At 43.3% G+C, this 18,255-nt stretch overlaps 1 protein-coding gene across 2 annotated transcripts in view; it reads left to right on the top strand.

Moving 5' to 3' along the window:
• The first annotated feature begins 9,278 nt into the window (after window positions 1-9,278).
• The window catches only part of LOC108794528 (tankyrase-1), a 191,530-nt gene continuing 182,553 nt past the window's right edge, over window positions 9,279-18,255 (top strand). For both annotated transcript variants that reach the window (XM_018565583.1, XM_018565582.1), the window contains exon 1: window positions 9,279-10,043. In XM_018565583.1, coding sequence (XP_018421085.1) covers window positions 9,491-10,043 — 553 coding nt within the window. In that variant the 5' untranslated portion in view covers window positions 9,279-9,490. The remainder of the gene's footprint in view (window positions 10,044-18,255) is intronic.

Below are 18,255 nucleotides of genomic sequence, written 5' to 3'. Positions count from 1 at the left end.
CGCAGAGATGGGGGGCCCGCTGGCCGCTGGGTACCGATCCGGCGCTGGGACTGTGCTGGGCCCCCTAGAGGCCCGACGCCCTGGTGCGCCCGCACCGGCGGTAGTTCCGCCACTGACACCACAGTACTTCACCGTGCAATAACGTGAGATAGGTAAGATCTATTTTTTGGAGCACCACTCATTCCCACGTCCACATGTGCGTGTGCCCACCCCTTCGGTATGTGATGAAGCCACAGTGATGTAGCTCTGCCCAATGTTAAATTGCCTCAATTGACTGGGCAGCAGTGGTAGCATAGCACTGCAAGATCCATCAACTAGCTCTATAAACCCTTTTATTTCCCAATTATGTGTATATATAAATTGACGATTGTATATGCATTAGCAGTCTTTAAAAACAATGCGCTTTCTGGGAAATTTAGACCGTCAATACAATATCCATACATGTATTAACGATTTCCACATAAATGTAATTGCATAAACATGGTATCATGGAGTGCCAACAGGGGATAATAGGCAGGTTTGTCCAACATGGTAATTATCTTTCATACTTAGTTCTGGCCATAATCATGGGGTATATGTATTATCAACATGTGATTGCAGTTGCTATGGATTTGGTTTATTCGTGGGTATATATTACAGAATATATGTAAAATTCATAGTACTTGCCAAGGCCTGGTTGCTTCGTTGCTCTTGTCTTGTAGACCCACCTATTCTCAGTCTGCTCGCAGAGATGGGGGGCCCGCTGGCCGCTGGGTACCGATCCGGCGCTGGGACTGTGCTGGGCCCCCTAGAGGCCCGACGCCCTGGTGCGCCCGCACCGGCGGTAGTTCCGCCACTGACACCACAGTACTTCACCGTGCAATAACGTGAGATAGGTAAGATCTATTTTTTGGAGCACCACCCCTTCGGTATGTGATGAAGCCACAGTGATGTAGCTCTGCCCAATGTTAAATTGCCTCAATTGACTGGGCAGCAGTGGTAGCATAGCACTGCAAGATCCATCAACTAGCTCTATAAACCCTTTTATTTCCCAATTATGTGTATATATAAATTGACGATTGTATATGCATTAGCAGTCTTTAAAAACAATGCGCTTTCTGGGAAATTTAGACCGTCAATACAATATCCATACATGTATTAACGATTTCCACATAAATGTAATTGCATAAACATGGTATCATGGAGTGCCAACAGGGGATAATAGGCAGGTTTGTCCAACATGGTAATTATCTTTCATACTTAGTTCTGGCCATAATCATGGGGTATATGTATTATCAACATGTGATTGCAGTTGCTATGGATTTGGTTTATTCGTGGGTATATATTACAGAATATATGTAAAATTCATAGTACTTGCCAAGGCCTGGTTGCTTCGTTGCTCTTGTCTTGTAGACCCACCTATTCTCAGTCTGCAGGAACTTATAGTCTATATCGGTGATTTTCAGCCAGGGTGCCGCTTTAGTTTATCAAGGGTGCCATGTCAAAATGGATCAAAAAATTCCACAAACCTTTATTACAGCCTGTGGGTGTCCTTTTTCACTGTGGCAAGGGAGCCAGCGGACGTCCCACAAGGCATCCGACTGATTCTTAGCAACCGATGATGTCATCCATCGCTACAGTCTTAGGCCTGGTTCACACCTGGGCATTTTACAGCGCGTTCCTACGCGCTGTAAAACGCTCAACATGTTAAAACCAATGATTGCCTATGGGCATGGTTCCCACCTGGGCGCTTTACAGCGCGCAGGAACACGCTGCAAAACACCCTACGCCCAAAGAAGTACAGGAGCTTCTATGGGGCGTATTTTCCGCGCGTATCCATTAGGATACAGCCGAATAACCCTCGGAAACGCTCGTTTGTCGCGCGTTTCTTTTACCGCAAATCGCAATAAAAACGTGCGGCAAACGCGAGTATTCCATACGCCTGGGTGTGAACCCAGCCTAAAACGAAGTGCCTTGCGGAACCTGCAACTGGAAGTTTCACCTGAATTGAATGGATGGTGAATGTCTCATGGACTGCTTCATGAATATGCCCCCAAGTGTGGAAACATTTCTTTTTTTTTTCTGGCTGGTCTACAATTACTATAACCCCCAAAAAAATTATTTTATAGGTTTTTTTTTTAATCTTAACAATAGTACAAGTATAGTACAAGTATAGTATAGAATAAGATTTGGTAGTACAGTAAGAGAGAGATGTATACATCTATCAAGACGAATAAGACTACGGATACATAAAACTCTTACAGTGTAGACGGAGGTTCGGTAGTACACTTACATAGTAGAAATGTACAAAATATGGCAAGACGGTTAAAGCCATACTCTGGGAAAAAATTAGGGCGCAGGAATGTGACATTATCTCTCTCTCCAGTCACAGAATGCCTTGTATTCATTCAAAAAAAAATGAATTCTCTAGTACAGAACTAGCAAAAGATACTCTGAGGTAGTTTCCCTCAAAGTGGATCAAATGTTTTAATTATAAGAGACATTTCTATATTCAATTATTAGCAATTGTAGATGCTAACTACAAGTTTGTCACAGTACACATAGGTTTGTATGGTAGCACTGAAGATGGTAATGCCTTCCTTAAATCTCAACTGGGCCAGAAAATTAAAAAATAAACTTTTCACATCCCTCCCTATTCCATGACTCAATTCCACATGTTTTTGTTGCTGATTGGGCATTTCCCATTATGCAATGTAATATACCTTTTTCTTGCCCGGTGCCGTGATGTTTCTAAATGAATATTCAGTAACCACCTCTCAAAAGCATGCCGAATTGTAGATAGTGCTTTTGGCATTTTGATCAACAAATGGTCAGTACTGCATACAATCATCAGTGTGGACATAGAAATAGTTGATGACATAGTTAAAGCTTATTGTGTCCTGCACAACATGGTAAGAGAATTAGTTGGGTTTGCTTTTAAGAATTCTTTACATGGTGAGCTAAATGAGGTCCAATAGTCGATTTTTTGCTAATGATCCTCTGGTAATAGTGTGAGAAACATTCTTACTGAATATTTTTGTTCTGAGGAAGGAGCTCTTTCTTGGCAGCTTACCAAAATATAGTTTTCCTAAAAAACTTACATTTCTATGACTTATGTATGTTATGAAAATGAATATTTAATAAGTGAAAATCTGCCCTGGAAACCTTGACTTTCATAAAAATAAAAACAGACAGTAATTTGTCATTTAACAAATTATTATTTTCTATATTACAAATAGGATACATTGGTACGTAATTTTCAAAGCATATATCAACATACAAGTTTCACTTATCATAAAGCCAACTTAAAGTGACACTAAACTCAGAAGTTAAATCTTAAAATAACATTCAAGCATCCTTAACAAATAGCAATGCTGGTCCTTTATTTGTGTATCACTGTAGCTGATCCTCAAATCATCTCTGAATTGGTGCGGACACTGTCCTTTCTTCTGGACGGGGGCTACTTTTGTTCATCATGGTGCCTGTGTGTGTTGTAAAGTAGCCACCACTCCAAGCTTAATGCTGTGATGGTGTAAGAGTCCAGGGCTTACTACGCATGCGCCAATGGCGCGTTGCCGCAAGAGGAAATCCACGCCAACTGCGCATGCGCCAAAGACCTGATGGAAGAAGACAGGAAAATGCTCAGGAGGCGCACAGGAAGTGACCTCAACCTGATGGAAAAAGGCAGGAAAATGCCCAGGAGGCGCACAGGAAGTGACCTCAACCTGATGGAAAAAGGCGGGAAAATGCCCAGGAGGCGCACAGGAAGTGACCTCAAACTTCAATCATCACTTCCCTATATAAGCCCAGCCCAGACACTGCCAAATTGCTGGATTATCTTCAGTCCCCCCTTGTTCCTGTGCTAGTGTGTGATCTTAACTTGTTGTGACCTGGAAACCTATTTGACTACTCTTGATTGCTGCCTGCCATTGACCTCGGACTTTTACCTTGACCATTCTACTTGTTTGCCCCTTTTGTACTCAGCTGCCAGATTGGAACCGACCCTGGCTTGGATCTCGACCATTCTTCTGATTAACCCTTGTGTACTTCGTTGCCAGAGTGGACTTGACCTCGGCTCGGATCTCGGACTAAGGCTTGCATGGTGCTCCGCACCCCTGGCACCCGTGCCACTTGGTGTCCACCGAAATCTCTGTCTCCATCTCCAGAGACTTCAAAGACCCGAGGTGCAAGGAAGGCCTCCCCACTACTTCGGTCTCACCTCAGGTACGTGGCCCTCGTGACAGATGGACTACAATCTCACACTTAGTTTAGTAATTTGTGTTAAAGTTATGGCCCATCATGGGAGTGATCTTGGAGTGGTTGCTACTTTACAACATACACAGATACAAAAGTAGCCACCCTCCAGAAGGAAGGACAGTGTCAGCATGAATTCAGAGATGATTTGAGGATTTACAGCCGAGTGATTCACAAATAAGTTACATTTTTGTTAATAGTTAAAAGTACTTGAATGATTTTTTAAAGATTTCACTTTACATTTAATTTCCATGAGCTAAACACCACAGTTACATCTATAGTAAAGTTGATCAGAAGATTAATATGTTTTGAGCCTTACAGCAGCCCCAACCTGAGTAGCATGGCCTGTCTCCTGCCAGCATAACACAAACAAGACCCTTGCTGAGCATGTCAAAGCAGTGGTCTTTTTTCATAAATCCAGCACGGCTCCTGATATGTGAGAGCATGAACAATCAGTAATAATGTTTACCTTTAATAGTTGGAGAGACTGAGCTTTAAACAAATGCAAATTCCCACTGCATGGTTATTGGAGTGCTCCAGCACTCACACATCAGGAGGGGGTGTTGGATCTCAGGAGAAAAACTACTGCTTTAGCATGCTCAGCAAGGGTCCTTCTTTACAGCATGCTTGCAGGGGACATGCTTCACTACTTGGGCCCCCCTCCTCCTCTCCTTGCGCGCTGGCTCGGTCCCGCACCGGCGGTACTTCATGCATGGCTGCAGTGCCATTGACTTGAATGTACCACCACGCCCCAGAATGCAGGGAGGCTGTAATTATGCGATCCGGTGCGTTTCAGGAGCTAACTGTGCTGGATCGCACTGGATTTGGTGTGAACAAGCCCTTAGACTAATTTACAAACTTTTCATTGGATGTTAAAGGGAAATTCCACCTTTTAGAAAAAAAATGTACACTTCTCCATAAAAGAAAAAAATGTGCATTTATTATTCTTTTGCATTACAGCCAGTAAGAGAATTTCAACTATGATGAGTGGATTGTGGGTGCAATGCTCTGGCTCCTGCAGACTCTTTCTCCCATCCATGTTCGTACCTCTGTACGGACATTTGGTAACATGGACGAGAGGAAGAATGAACAGACAATAAGTACAGTGACCATGTTTCATGTTACACCATGAATATGGGTGTAGCATGACACATGGTCAGAAAGGTAAATTTAGTAAATTTAGCCGTTAATGTACATATTGATTCAAATAAGTTTGACATCCATTATATCATCATGCAGTGAGTAATAGAGAACACAAGATTGGTGTTAAATTACAGGTGCATGTAGAGTTATAGTATTTCCATTAAATCAAGATTGCATTGCACAGATATTAGAAAGGGTAAGAAAAGTCAGGCTCTGTAATCACAATATTCAAATATTTAAACATTGGTTTGCTTCTGGACATCTCAGACTATGATGTTGTATTGTTATAAGTGTACTACACTAGTTTTATATGTACAATTAATTCATGCTTATGTCAAAAGTAGAAGCCTGAAATGAACATCTTTAATGCAATGTACAGATGTTATAAGTGTACTATACAAGTTTACATGTACAGTTAATTAATACTAATATGAAAAGAGGAAGCATGTAACATTCACCCTTCTTTATATGTATGTAACAGTAGTTTTTTAAGCTCACATGCTAAACATAATAATGTTTAAACAGACACTACTGCAATATGCATGTGCAACCCCAAAATGCGTCTTTTTTTCCCCCCAATAAACTTTTATTAAACTTGAACTCGCTGCAGCAAATAGACAGTAACATCTATACAGAGAAACAATCAAATAAATTTGTAAAGAAATAAAAAATTTGGAGAAACAGGCATTTGGGACACCCAAATGGATATATCAGCTAGTGAGAATGGTGTACGCCAGCTTTAACATTGTATGAAAACATAAAAACTAATGATGGTACAGGATCCAAAGGACAGTGACGTAGAAGATGAGACCACATTGGCATATCTAATCCAAGTATGTCAACTTTAGCACCAATGTAAAGTAGGCGTCCCTAAAAGCTGGTGCCACAAGAGAAAATAGAAAGAAAAAAGTACAGAGAAAGGGGGGAATTGAAAGAGAAAGTGGAAAAAGGCGGGCGTCTTTTTTTTTTTTAATAAGGTGCTAATAATGTAGACCAGAGGTAGACATCATTGGGACTCCAGATGCAGTGAAACAACATATCCCATCATGCCTCTGTCTCTGGGAGTCATGTCTGTGACTGTCAGAGTCTTGCAATGCCTCATGGGATTTGTACTTTCACCACAGTTGGAGTGCAAAGGTTACCTACCCCTGATGTCAGAATTCAATAGAGACAGCGGGGTATTCCTCGATCATGAGTGTTGATGGAGGAATCTGTTATATCTTTTTCATTCAGCCCGCAGGTTAAACAAAGAAAATATATATATATATGTGTATACCCAGCTTTACTCACATCTGCTGTTGTAACGCACATTGAAGCTCACTGCCTAAATGGTAAATGAACATCTACATGATGATGGGTAATATAAAAAGTGAATTAGTCAAGAATGGATGTGGAAGCTTCATAAAATAGCCAATCACTTGGGACTATGAAGACTAAAGATTCAACCTGTCATGACATTGTACTTTACATTACACTTATTTTTGTACACTCCATTACAGATTTATTTGGCAATTTACTGGAAATGATTTGATAGAGATTGTAGTAACCACAGGAAGTGATGTGCTTAGGGACAACATAATGGACCAAAAAAAATGATATCTGACAAAGAAAATATTGATGATGTTTGTCCCCTAAAAAAAGGACACTGCTTCCATAATGTAAGCATTGTCCTTTCTCTGTTAGCTGCTGGTAGGAGACATGCTGCATAATACAGTGTTTTGTTGGCATTATACTCACCCAATTGGCAGCCTGTTGGGAAAATGTTGTTTCCTTGCTCTATGCGGTAGGCGCTGCAACCTTTTCTACTGTGCCATAAGCATCATCGTACAAATTAAAAACGTACATGATCTAATATAAGGTGTACGGTAGAACCAATAACATACTTCAAAGCTCTTAAACATATTTTTTCATGAATGTCAAAAGGACACATTTATCTTCATCCATTTCATTTCACATGTTACCCTGTGTAAATATTTCAGATACAGCTTGAATGAGACCTTTTAAGTCATCATGCGCTGATTTCTCCTCTTTAATCTTGTTTGCTGGAGCATACTTTTGTCTCGGTCTATGATCATCGTTTTTGTTATTCTGTTGCATATCATCCTGCTCACAGTCTAGATTAGAAGATGTTCTATCAAAATCCAAAAAAGTTATAGACTGTAAAACCATATACAGGTTAATTGTTTTTCAATGTTCTAGTTTAAAAAAAAACAAAAAACCTTTGGGTGTCAGATGGGGGTTATTAACGTTTCCAAAAAGGTAACAGTCGCTGTGGTTAGTGGTCGCATGCCCCTAAATTGGTGGTCAGTGGAAGCAAAAAATGCTTATACATCAGAGGTCATTGAAAGATGTCTACAAACTACATGCATGACATGAATTAATCCTTAAATTGTGGGTCACTTGGAGTAAGAAATTCCCTTGCATCTGTGGTCAAATTATGACCCTCTGTAAGTGGTCAGCAAAAATGTTGGTTCTATGCAATTTGTCAGTGGAAATTATGCCCTTTACTCACTGCCCTTGATCCATTGAAGGTAACAAAAAGAGAAGCTGCTCATAGAGAACATACTTCATCCTTTTAGATGGACTCTTATTTCATGGCTTTGGTTTTTATATTCTCTCTGCACAGATTTCACAAAATGTTCAATTTTTGAGGAATATTTATTGGAAAAAAAGTTATACACCAATTAAAAAATAGTCTAATCATCATACCATGGTTAACCACCTAAATATGATTATGTCATGCACTATTGTTTCTCCTCTTTGCCTTTGGAATCCAGTGGTTGCTGGTCCTTGATCACCTTACTACATTTTCTTCTTCAACATCTTGTCATGGTGATCTGGATGTTTTAGTTTGTGTAAAACAGGCTGGGCCAGAACCTCAGAGATGAACATGTCTGGATCCACAACTCTAGACAAATCTGAAATGTTGTATAAATATTTACCAATATGTTAGATTGCCAATACAGCTGAAAATGAATTGCTGTCATTGGCCACATTAATAACCCCTAGCATTACTGTCAGTAGCTACAATGAGTAATCTGTTACACTTTTTCCATCTGACCATAGAAAATCTGCAGAAAATCTATAGGGGCATGGCCAGCCTAACACTGCCTTTCCAGCCCAATCAGTTATGGCAGGCACATTCTCCATCACAGCTGTATGTCACAAAGGGGCAGAGAATGCAATTGCTGCAACTGTTTGCATAGAGTGGGGTGGCTATCAGTTTTGAGTGCACATAGCTGAACTCACAACATGACCAAGCTCATTACTAATAGGCACTATTGAAAATAATGGGATTCTTCATACTGACATTTGTGTTTTGGATAACGTGACAAAACACTCAGCTTCTGTTTACACTTTAGCATATGCATCCTTCTGTGTTTGTGTTGTGCTTTTTTTCATGTGTTATGTGTTTTTGTTATGACTCACAAAGGTGAAATTAAAGTATACAGTAGTTTGGGGTAGGGGCTAAACCACCATAAAATGCATGTTATATATATATGTTGTTTTTTTTACTTTCAGTTGCAGGCAACTGCACTAGGTAGCACGAAAACAAGCACCAGCACCTTTCCAAAAAATTCGAACTGCATCATGTTACATAGGTGTGAACGGGGACCATAGAGAATTATAGGATTTCCAGTGTTGCATGACCAATAGCACCAGCATGAACAGCGACGTAGGTATTAATTATGGGTTATTATGGCCATGTCCGTTCCAATACAATTGCTCACAGAGCAAATTGTAATGTTTGTATAGTTGTCGATAAAGTTAGGAAAGAAAAAAAACACTAATCCTCACGCTTTGCCACATCCCTCCACATACGCTCGACCAATAGCACCCTCCAGAGCCGCAAAAAAAGTCACACATAGCTCCGCCTACCCCGCAGAAGCCCAGCCCTCTCCAGTCTGGATGCAGAACTGTTTTGGGTTGATTTTATTGTTTATCCCTGCTCGGCCCCGCCTTCTCTGATGACGTGGTATGCCGTGCTAGCGCTCGGTTGTTGTGTTCGTAGGCCTCACAGACTTGCCCGGATGGGGGAGTGAGGGAGCCGGTGTCCCGGTGTGTCAGTCTCCCCGGTGGAGTGGAGGAGCCCCGTGCAGGCTACAGCAGAGAGATGGCGACTGCGTCGTCCAGGCGCTCCCAGCAACAACAAGTGTCCGGCACAGCGGGGCAGCAACAACAACCTTCCCCGTCCACCTCTCCTCCTCCTACAAGCCGGCCCCCCCCGCCGCTCTCTCCTCCCCGGAGCCCGGAGATGGCCACCCAGCGACAAGGCCCGGACAGCCAGCCTGAAGGAGAAGCAAGCCCGCTGGCCGTCTTTATGCCCAGGCCCCTGTCTCCTCCCCCGGGGGAAGCCGCTGCCGTGTTGTCCCCTGGATCCTTACCTCCAGCACCAGCCCCCAGCTCGGACAGTAGCAGCTCCTCATCCTCTAGCCTGTCCTCAGGAAGCAGCCCGGCCGAGAGCCCGGAGAGCGGCGCAGCAGCAGCAGGAGGTTGTGGCCTGGGGCCTGTGGGGGGCCTGAGTGCTGTCAGCGGAGCCTTCCGAGAGCTGTTCGAGGCGTGCAGAAATGGAGACGTGTCCCGGGTGAGAAGGCTTCTGGAGCCGGGAAATGTCAACGCCAAGGACATGGCTGGCAGGAAATCTACCCCGCTACACTTCGCAGCAGGTCCGGGAGGGTCGGGGTACTTGTGTCTCTTGTGTTGCCTTCTACATACTTTTCAGTTCACATCAACTTTCACATGGATCCCACCTTACTTTTTATAAGGGCCTGCTTCACACATGTGTGTTGTACTAATGCACAGTAAACGTGTGTTTTAACCGCTAGGCCCGTACCCAGGTGACAGCATTAGAGGGGTGACACCAAAATGACTCAGTAATTTAGGTGTCACCCCCCTCTGTCAGGAGAGAGGAGGGGGCCCGGCGGCATACCTTATCCCGCCGGGTGTCTGTCCCCTCCTCTCTCTGCCGGCATCCATCACCAAGATGGCCACCGGCAGGTATCAGAAGACTGCCGCGCGTGTGCGATGATGTCTCGGCGGGGTGACACTCGGTTACTGCTCCGGGTGTCACACAGCCTCAGGACGCCCCTGTGCAGAGGTAAATGGGTCCTTTGCGGTAGTATTGCACTAATCATTGATTTGTGCAGGAAGTTTGGTCTCTAGGAAGTATAAACATCTGTTTGTTCCCCAATCAATCTTGTGAAGTATGACATTCCTGATGCCTGGGACATGAAGTTCCGGGCGACAGGCAGGTGGTTCTTTTCTCTACATTTGGCTCTGCTGTGGGCAATCAGGGCTAAATGTAGAGCAGGGGAGCAGAGATCACTTGTAGCAGCCTGCTCGTCCGGCCCTTCTCCCTGCCATGGTTTTCAGGGTTCCCCAAACTTCCGGGGGACCCGGGACCATGGCAAATGACATCAGGATGGAGAGTGGGGAGCAGACCGGAGAGCGTGCATTCTCTGATGTGCTCTCTGTGATCTGTGAGACAGGAGCCCTGTACTCACACAGCGCTTCCTGTCTCAGCTGTCACATGCCAGGCTGCACAGGAAATCGAGCACAATGATGTGCTTGATCTTGTGTATTGGAGGACAGGGGAGACATGGGCTCCATAAAGAGAACCTGGCACCTCATATGTTTTTTTTCCCGCCATCTGCATGTGAATAAACACACTCGTAGGGCGTTGTGCTGGGTGCTGCCCTTATTCCACTGTGTGCCATATTGTGGTAGCTGGGCAGCAGTGTTCTCTAACGCACAATGTGCATTAAAGGGTAAGTTCACTCTCCCAATTAATTTGGGAAAATGGAATTACCTGCTAAAATCTGTCCCCCTTTCCCGCTATACTTGCCTTTCGGCAAATGGTCCTTCCCCTCTGCTGGTACGGGTGTACTATCTGGACCCCTTATTGCTGTTGTTCACTTTATACTGAGCCTGAGGAAGGGACCCTGCGTGGCCCCGAAACGTTGCAATTCTTTCGACAAAAGGCGTCGGAGACATTTTGGTTGGACGTAATTCTCCTGTGGGCCGATGACATCTTGCTTCCTACATTGATTAGAGCGATGCCATCAGCAGTCATTGCAGGACCCGTCTCAAGGGGTTTACCTGTAAGGAGTGCGGTGGGATACCTATTGAATTTTTGCATGAAGACCTCTTTTCTTGTTTGGTGTGTTCTGTGATGTGCATCAAAACAACCCCCCTTCCCGTCGGTCCTCCCTCGGCATACTAGCTCGCATGCAAAAGCTCAGTTGTAGCATGCAGGCTAGTGTGAACAGACCCTTATGCTTTCCAGATCACTTTTTGCTGCGTTTTAGATATTCTCAGGTTTAGCTCCATAAAAACCAGTCTGTACAGGTAAAAATTCTTGTTTGTGAAAACTCAGCTAGACGGAATGCACATAGATGCTGCTGAACATCTGAGCAGGTTTAAATCCAGCCATAGATCCTTGGATCACTTTGTTAGATTTATAAAGCCTGATGAAGAGAATTTAACTTCCTGTTCTAGGGTAACCACACTCGCCCACTGCTTTACAATGCAGCAGTGGTATTGTCACCCTTCTGTGCCCACCACTATGGTGATGCTGTGCATGCGTGCTAGGATTCACTGTCACAGTTATCTGTGAATTTCTGCAAAGCCAATCAATACATCATCTCAAAGTGCAGGACCATGCAGCTAGGTCACTGAAGTAAGGAACCACTGCATGTTCTCACAACCTACTCTCCTGGCTTAGCCCAAAGCTTAGCCCTAAATTTTTTATACGGGGCATGCGACCCAATTCACATCAGGTGGTCACATGCCCCCTATAAAAATATTTTTGCATATTTTTTTTTTTTTAATTGTTGTTGCCCTATGGATGTGCTTCGCAGATTTGCGAAGATTTTGGTTGACAACTACATTAAAGCCTTCTTCCTGCCACATTTTTTTGTTTGTCTTGGACAGAGTGGGGAAGAGTTAAACTTTGTATTAAGTTTGTGATTCCCCCCCCCTCATTGAGTAGATTTTCCTTTACTTCCTGTCCCGGTGACATGTTTACTCCAAATTATGGGTGCCACAATGACAGGCTCCGACAGCAATAGAAACATTATAAAAGTCACACCCCTTTCCTCTAAATTTGTAGTAACAGTTGGAGAGATTTCCCATCACTTCTTTTCAAGATTGGAAGTGAAGGGGGAACTTCCTGATAGGGACACAGATGGGAATAAAAACCTTATAAAGGGTCTGACCCTTCCACGCTAATTTCACAATTAAATAAAAAGTTGTAGCTAGAGTTAGGCTTTACTTTTAGGGCATATGTAAGAAAGGTTATTCATAGCACAGAATATACTATTGTCTTGCCCACATGCACAACATCCCTTGACTGGGGATTAACTTGGTGGAAGTGTCAGGTTTCTGTTGGAGAAGAATAAAGAAGCTTTGGAGGCACAGGCTGTATTACTGTAAACGCTAGGTAGTGGGTGGCTCAGCAGATAATGTAGAAGTCTAGGGAACCTCGTGTTGATGAGAAGGAATGTGGAATCACAAGCGCTCTATGCTGTAAAGTAGGACAGATCTGCCTCCTGATGGGTGAGGATGCTGCTGAGGAACTCCTCAGGAACTCCTCAGCACCATTCTCCTAGAGATCCAGGAATTCCACAGGCTCTGCCCCATTTTAAGAAGTAGAGGCTTCAGCTAATTTTCCCACATCTGGTGACGCTTCCCCTTGGCCTAGGATGCTGCATGTCACTTACAGTAGGGGTGAGGGACGGAGACAGGTGTTGGCCAGTGGAACCCTGGGGAAGGGTTTCTGGCTGGCCATTTCTGCTTCAGGAGGCAGGGATGCTAGAATCAGTGGCCTTGTAAAGTGCTAACATACTCCACTGTGCACTCTGCATCTTGGATCAAGGTAGCAAGTGGCTTTGGTGATCGTAGGTACTGGTGGCACTAGCTCTGTTTTGGTAATCAATGGCTATACTTTGGTCAGCAAATTACCTGTGTTTGGTGTGTTAATGTTTACCTTGAACACTTTTTCTTCTGGGCTCTTGGGCCTTCACTCTGGCTCCTTGTACATGGTTGGTTTCCTTGGCACCAGGTTGTTTTGCTGTTGCTAGGGGTTGTGCTCTCATGGAGCTGGTTTTTTTGGGGGGGGGGGGTTTCCCTCTTTTTTTTTTTTTTTCAAGCCATGCTCTGAAATCCTATTCCAGTTCATAAAAAGAGAAGTGCTTCATGTAATTTTAAGTCAGGAAACAGTTGGAGTAAGCAGTTATATCAGAAAGTATAGAGAAGCTGGTGCAGGAGGAATCCTCTTCTTGTAAAGATTTGCTTTCCAGCGCAAGGGCTTGTTTGAATCAGATCTGGATGCGTTTCTGCAAGTGAGGTGCGTTTTTTGTGTTCGTTTTTTTTTTTTGCCTTAATGGGCTTTCAGGTGCATTTGCATGTGGTTTTGATGTGTTTACATGCATTTAGGTGCGTTCCAGATCAGAAAATAGTGAATGCAGTAATTGTTTTCCCTGCACTGGAACAGACTGCACTGGTGTGAACAGTGCCCAGAAATACCATAGGAATACATTGGGATGCATTTTGCATGGTACGGATCTGGTCTAAACATGGTGTGAACAAGCCCTTAAGGAGGAATTGACATCCACCTTTTACGCCTTTAGATCCTTGCTCTCTGACCTTAAATCCCCTACGCTTCCACCTTTTGTGCCATGTAAACAGTGGAGGAGGATGCCGATTCATTCCGTGAGCATAATGCATACATTATGCTAAATTCACAGTAGCAGGGAGGATGCAGGATAAGAGTGTTAAATTTTCATGGTTTACATTTTTTTTTTTTTTCTTTTAAAAAATGTTGATGATCTGTTAGATGCTGTATATTGGATGTTTGACATTTAGGAGGAAAACGTGTCTATCTCTGCATGATTGCATGTGCCAGGGCCCTAAAGAAGATAAAGGTTGCATCTTTCCTGTCCACAATATGCTCACAGAATCCATTTATAAAATACATTATTGTACCCGAGAAGCAGCCTTTCTTTTCTAAGCGTTTGAAATGCAGATTTCATTTCGATTATGATCTTGCTCTTCTGTGGAACAAAATGGATGCAGCTTTTTCCAGCTGTCCAAGTCCACGGATCTATCTTTTTGAAGTACTGGGTAAACCAGCAACTCTGACTTCTCAGACCCTGTAGGAGGAAGGTTGGGTCTCTTCCTACCACAGTGGCAAAGCATTACCCCCAACATTTAGATTGAAAGTGTTCTAGGAGAAGGTTACCATCTGGAGTTTTCCCAACATGCTATCGTTGGGGTTTTGTTTTCTTCTTCTAATGACTCCCTAGAAGTTTCCTGCGATAGCAGCAGCACTAATATCTGCTAACTGGTCAACTAACATGCAATGATTCCAGTAAGAAGAAAATCAAGCTATCTACTTTCATGTGTTTGTTTCAGAAAGTCACAGGCACGTTTTGCCTAATCTAATGCTGAGACCTCTGAAAAAGCCTAAAGTTTAGGGAAAGTTTTTTAGGACATCATCGCCTTGACAAAAATGATTCTTTCCTTGCATGGCATAGTTGCATAGATTCCTATATGCATACTGGGAGCGCTGGGAGGTCTAATACATCTGACCTCCCAGCACTACCTCCAACTGGAAGTCCTTTAAGAAGGAAAAATAAGAACTTTCCATATCAGAAACCTTCCTTTCGGACCTTTCTGCACATCCTATGTGATAGCAGAGGCATTGGCTCCCTTCAGACTTCAGGTCTCATATTACTGTGTAATCATATATGTGGCCGATCTTCTCAGCTTTGTCATCTCAATAGATCAATTGAGGAAGTATCTATCAACAGCCCTGACCTTCCTTAAGGGATTCGTTTGGATTGTAACGTGGGAGGTCTTGGCTGATCCCATTTTTGAAGATAATTTTTTAAAGGATATCTGGTAGAGTCTGCACTTCAAAAGATTTGTTTTCCCGAGGGGAATTTAACTTTAGCTATAGCCGCTCTTTAGTGCAGCATTCTGGTTTCCATCCTCTCTAGTGGGTCTGATGTTCTCTTCCGTTCCAGCTAACCAGTGGGCAAAGTCGGTCTCTCCAATCCTTTCTATGGAAGGTTTTAGCCCACATCTCTGGACAACACAATTGTTCTTCCCTCAGGAGGTCCATCTGGTGTTGGAGGAAAATACCAAATTTGTTGGAGGGGGGCCTGCTTTGGTCTTTTCTGATTTCCAGGAGACGCATGATGAATGCATCTGCCTAGGTTTTTGGCAGTTTATCTGAGGGTTCTAAATATTCTGGTGTACTACTTAAGGCCCCGTTCACATTGAGCGATTCGCAAATCGCTCAAATGCTTGCATCAAAAACCATTGAATCGCGGCAAAATCCGCTCCAAAAAGGGTCCTGCTGTAGCGACACACGACCCCCGACAGCAGGACCCTTTGCCCCATTGCAAAGCATTGAAGAGCGAAACCGCGCGATAAACCGCACGATAAACCGCTCAATGTGAACAGGGCCTTAAGTGACACTAAACTCAGGAGTTATATCTTAAAAATGCATTCAAGTACCTTAACTATTAACAAAAATGTATCCTATTTGTGTATCACACAGCTGTAGATCCTCAAATCATCTCTTAATTTGAGCTGACACTGTCCTTCCTTCTGGAGGGTGACTACTTTTCTTCCCCATGGTCCCTGTGTGTGTTGTAAAGTAACAAGGTATAGTTAAAGAAGAACCCAGGGCAAATTTCTTAATATTGCAGTGGGGCTACCTGCTCACTTCCTCTAGGTACAAAAATACTAAAGAAATGCTGGCCATACACCTTACAATTACCTGCAGATTTTCTGTGGTCACATGGAAAAGGTGCAACAGATTCCTCCTATGCTAAACTGTGTGGATGGAGTAATCTCCACCTGGGCCAATCTGTTGCACTTTTCCCATCTGACCACAGCAAATCTGCAGATAATTATAAGGTGTATGGGCAGCTTTATACTCACCCAAACCTCTGAGCCAGCTTGTCAAACCGGTCCTTCCAGCATCTCTCCTCCTGTGCTGCAGTGGCCTAAAGATCTTGGTGTCATGCACTGAAGGGAATTTATCCCTTCAGAATTTATCCCTTCAAAACCTGGAGCAGTTGTGCATGGTAACTAATCAGCTTCTCTTTTTAATTTTCAAATCTTAACAACAAACTGAAGAGAGAAGCCGGTTGGTTGCCATGTACATCTGCTCCAGCTTTGACAAACTCCCCCACTCTGTATAGACGTGAGGAGGTTGGGGTACATACTATTGCTGCAGTGGAGGTGGACAGAGGCTGGAGGGAGCGCTGTGACGGGTTGGCAGGCTCGGCAGATTGGGAGAGTATAACTTTTTATTTTTGCACCTAGATGAAAATGAGCAGTTAACCCTTGCAGTGCAGGGGTAGTAGCCCCATTGCAAGGGTTGATAAAATGGATTGAATTTGAATGCATTTTTAAGATTTAACTCCTGAGTTTAGTGTCATTTGAAATCACCATCAAGTTCAGTCTTCCTTGCAATGCAGAAGTGGGGGCCCCACAGGTAGATCTGTTTGCCAACCAAACAAATGCCAAAAGCGCTTCTTTTTCTCTGAGCAGGGAGGCTGCGGCTTTGTGGATAGATGCAAGCTGACAGTTTGGTATCTGAAGAAAAGCAGCTGAAAAGTAAAAGCTTCTCCCACAGATTGGTTTAAAACCTTCTTTCCAGAAGAAAAAAATGTCACGAGCAATCTATGGCAAAACCTGGAATCTGAACAAACTTGAAAAGAATTCCTTCAATCTCCGAATTTCTGCAGGACAGTGCAGATCAAGGTCTCTTTTTGGAAAGAAGACTAGCTACAAATATCTGTTGTTGATATGCCAGGAGGTTGCTTACTCTGGTCTGGTCACTGACATGCATAATGCATCTCTCCATTGCATTGTGCAGGTTGGTGACCAGACCTAAATGCAGCTCTCCTCCAACTGTGCCTGCCTGCCTGCCTTATATTGATATTACATTTTATATTGATTACATGTCCATTAAAGTATGCTATAAGTGAGTATTTGTCATTTTGCACAGTAGAGTAGGAATTCTATATGGAGCTTTCTTCTGCTGTCTGGACTTCAGTGATTTTACCATTTAAGGAAGTACACAAATCTTGTGGTTTGCAAATGAATTGGCAGTCTTGCCTATAACCTACCTCACACACACCTGAGCACAGAAGACTTATCTGACCTTTCTGTTTGAATAATTGCGAATGATGAGTGAATTAAAGGAGAACTATGAGGTGAGTGATTTTCACTCAGCCTCATAGTTCGAGCCGACGTGTGACAATGAAAATGTCGCACGTCGGCTCAATAGCTCGGGAAGTGAGCGAACACATACCGTCGCTCGCTCACTTCTCGTTCATCTCCCTGCAGAGAGCCGTGACTGTCACTCACGGCTCCCTGCAGATATTCCCCCCCCTCCCTGCTCCGATCCTCCATTGCTTACTGGCGGAATGAATGGGGGAGGGGGCGGGTACAGCTGGCTTTGCCTCTAGATAGGGAGACCTAGCTGTCAATCACGCAGCTCTGTGGATCTTGAAAGTAATGTCGCGGTATACTGAGCTTTGTGTCATGGGAGGATGCTAGTTTGTCTTCCCGTGACCCTGAGGAAAACTATGGGGAAAAACACTTACGCCATAGTTCTCCTTTTAACCCCTTCATGACTGAGCTAGTTTTTAGTTTCTGTTCCTAAATGACTGACACACTTTTTACATTTTTGCTGTGTGATCCTTCCACAGCAGCAAGTTTTGATTATTATTTTTAGAATGTTTTTAATAATAATTATAGTATACAAATATATTTACATATAAAAGTTTTATTTTCCTAATTTTTTGTACACTTTTTTTTTTTTTTTTAACTTTTTTAAAAAAAAAAAGTTAAAAA

This window comes from Nanorana parkeri, unplaced genomic scaffold (assembly GCF_000935625.1).
Source record: "Nanorana parkeri isolate BGI_ZX_2015 unplaced genomic scaffold, ASM93562v1 scaffold863, whole genome shotgun sequence".
NCBI classification, from domain to species: Eukaryota; Metazoa; Chordata; class Amphibia; order Anura; family Dicroglossidae; genus Nanorana; species Nanorana parkeri.
Note: the sequence above shows the minus strand (reverse complement) of the source record. Positions and strands in the feature narration are given on the sequence as shown.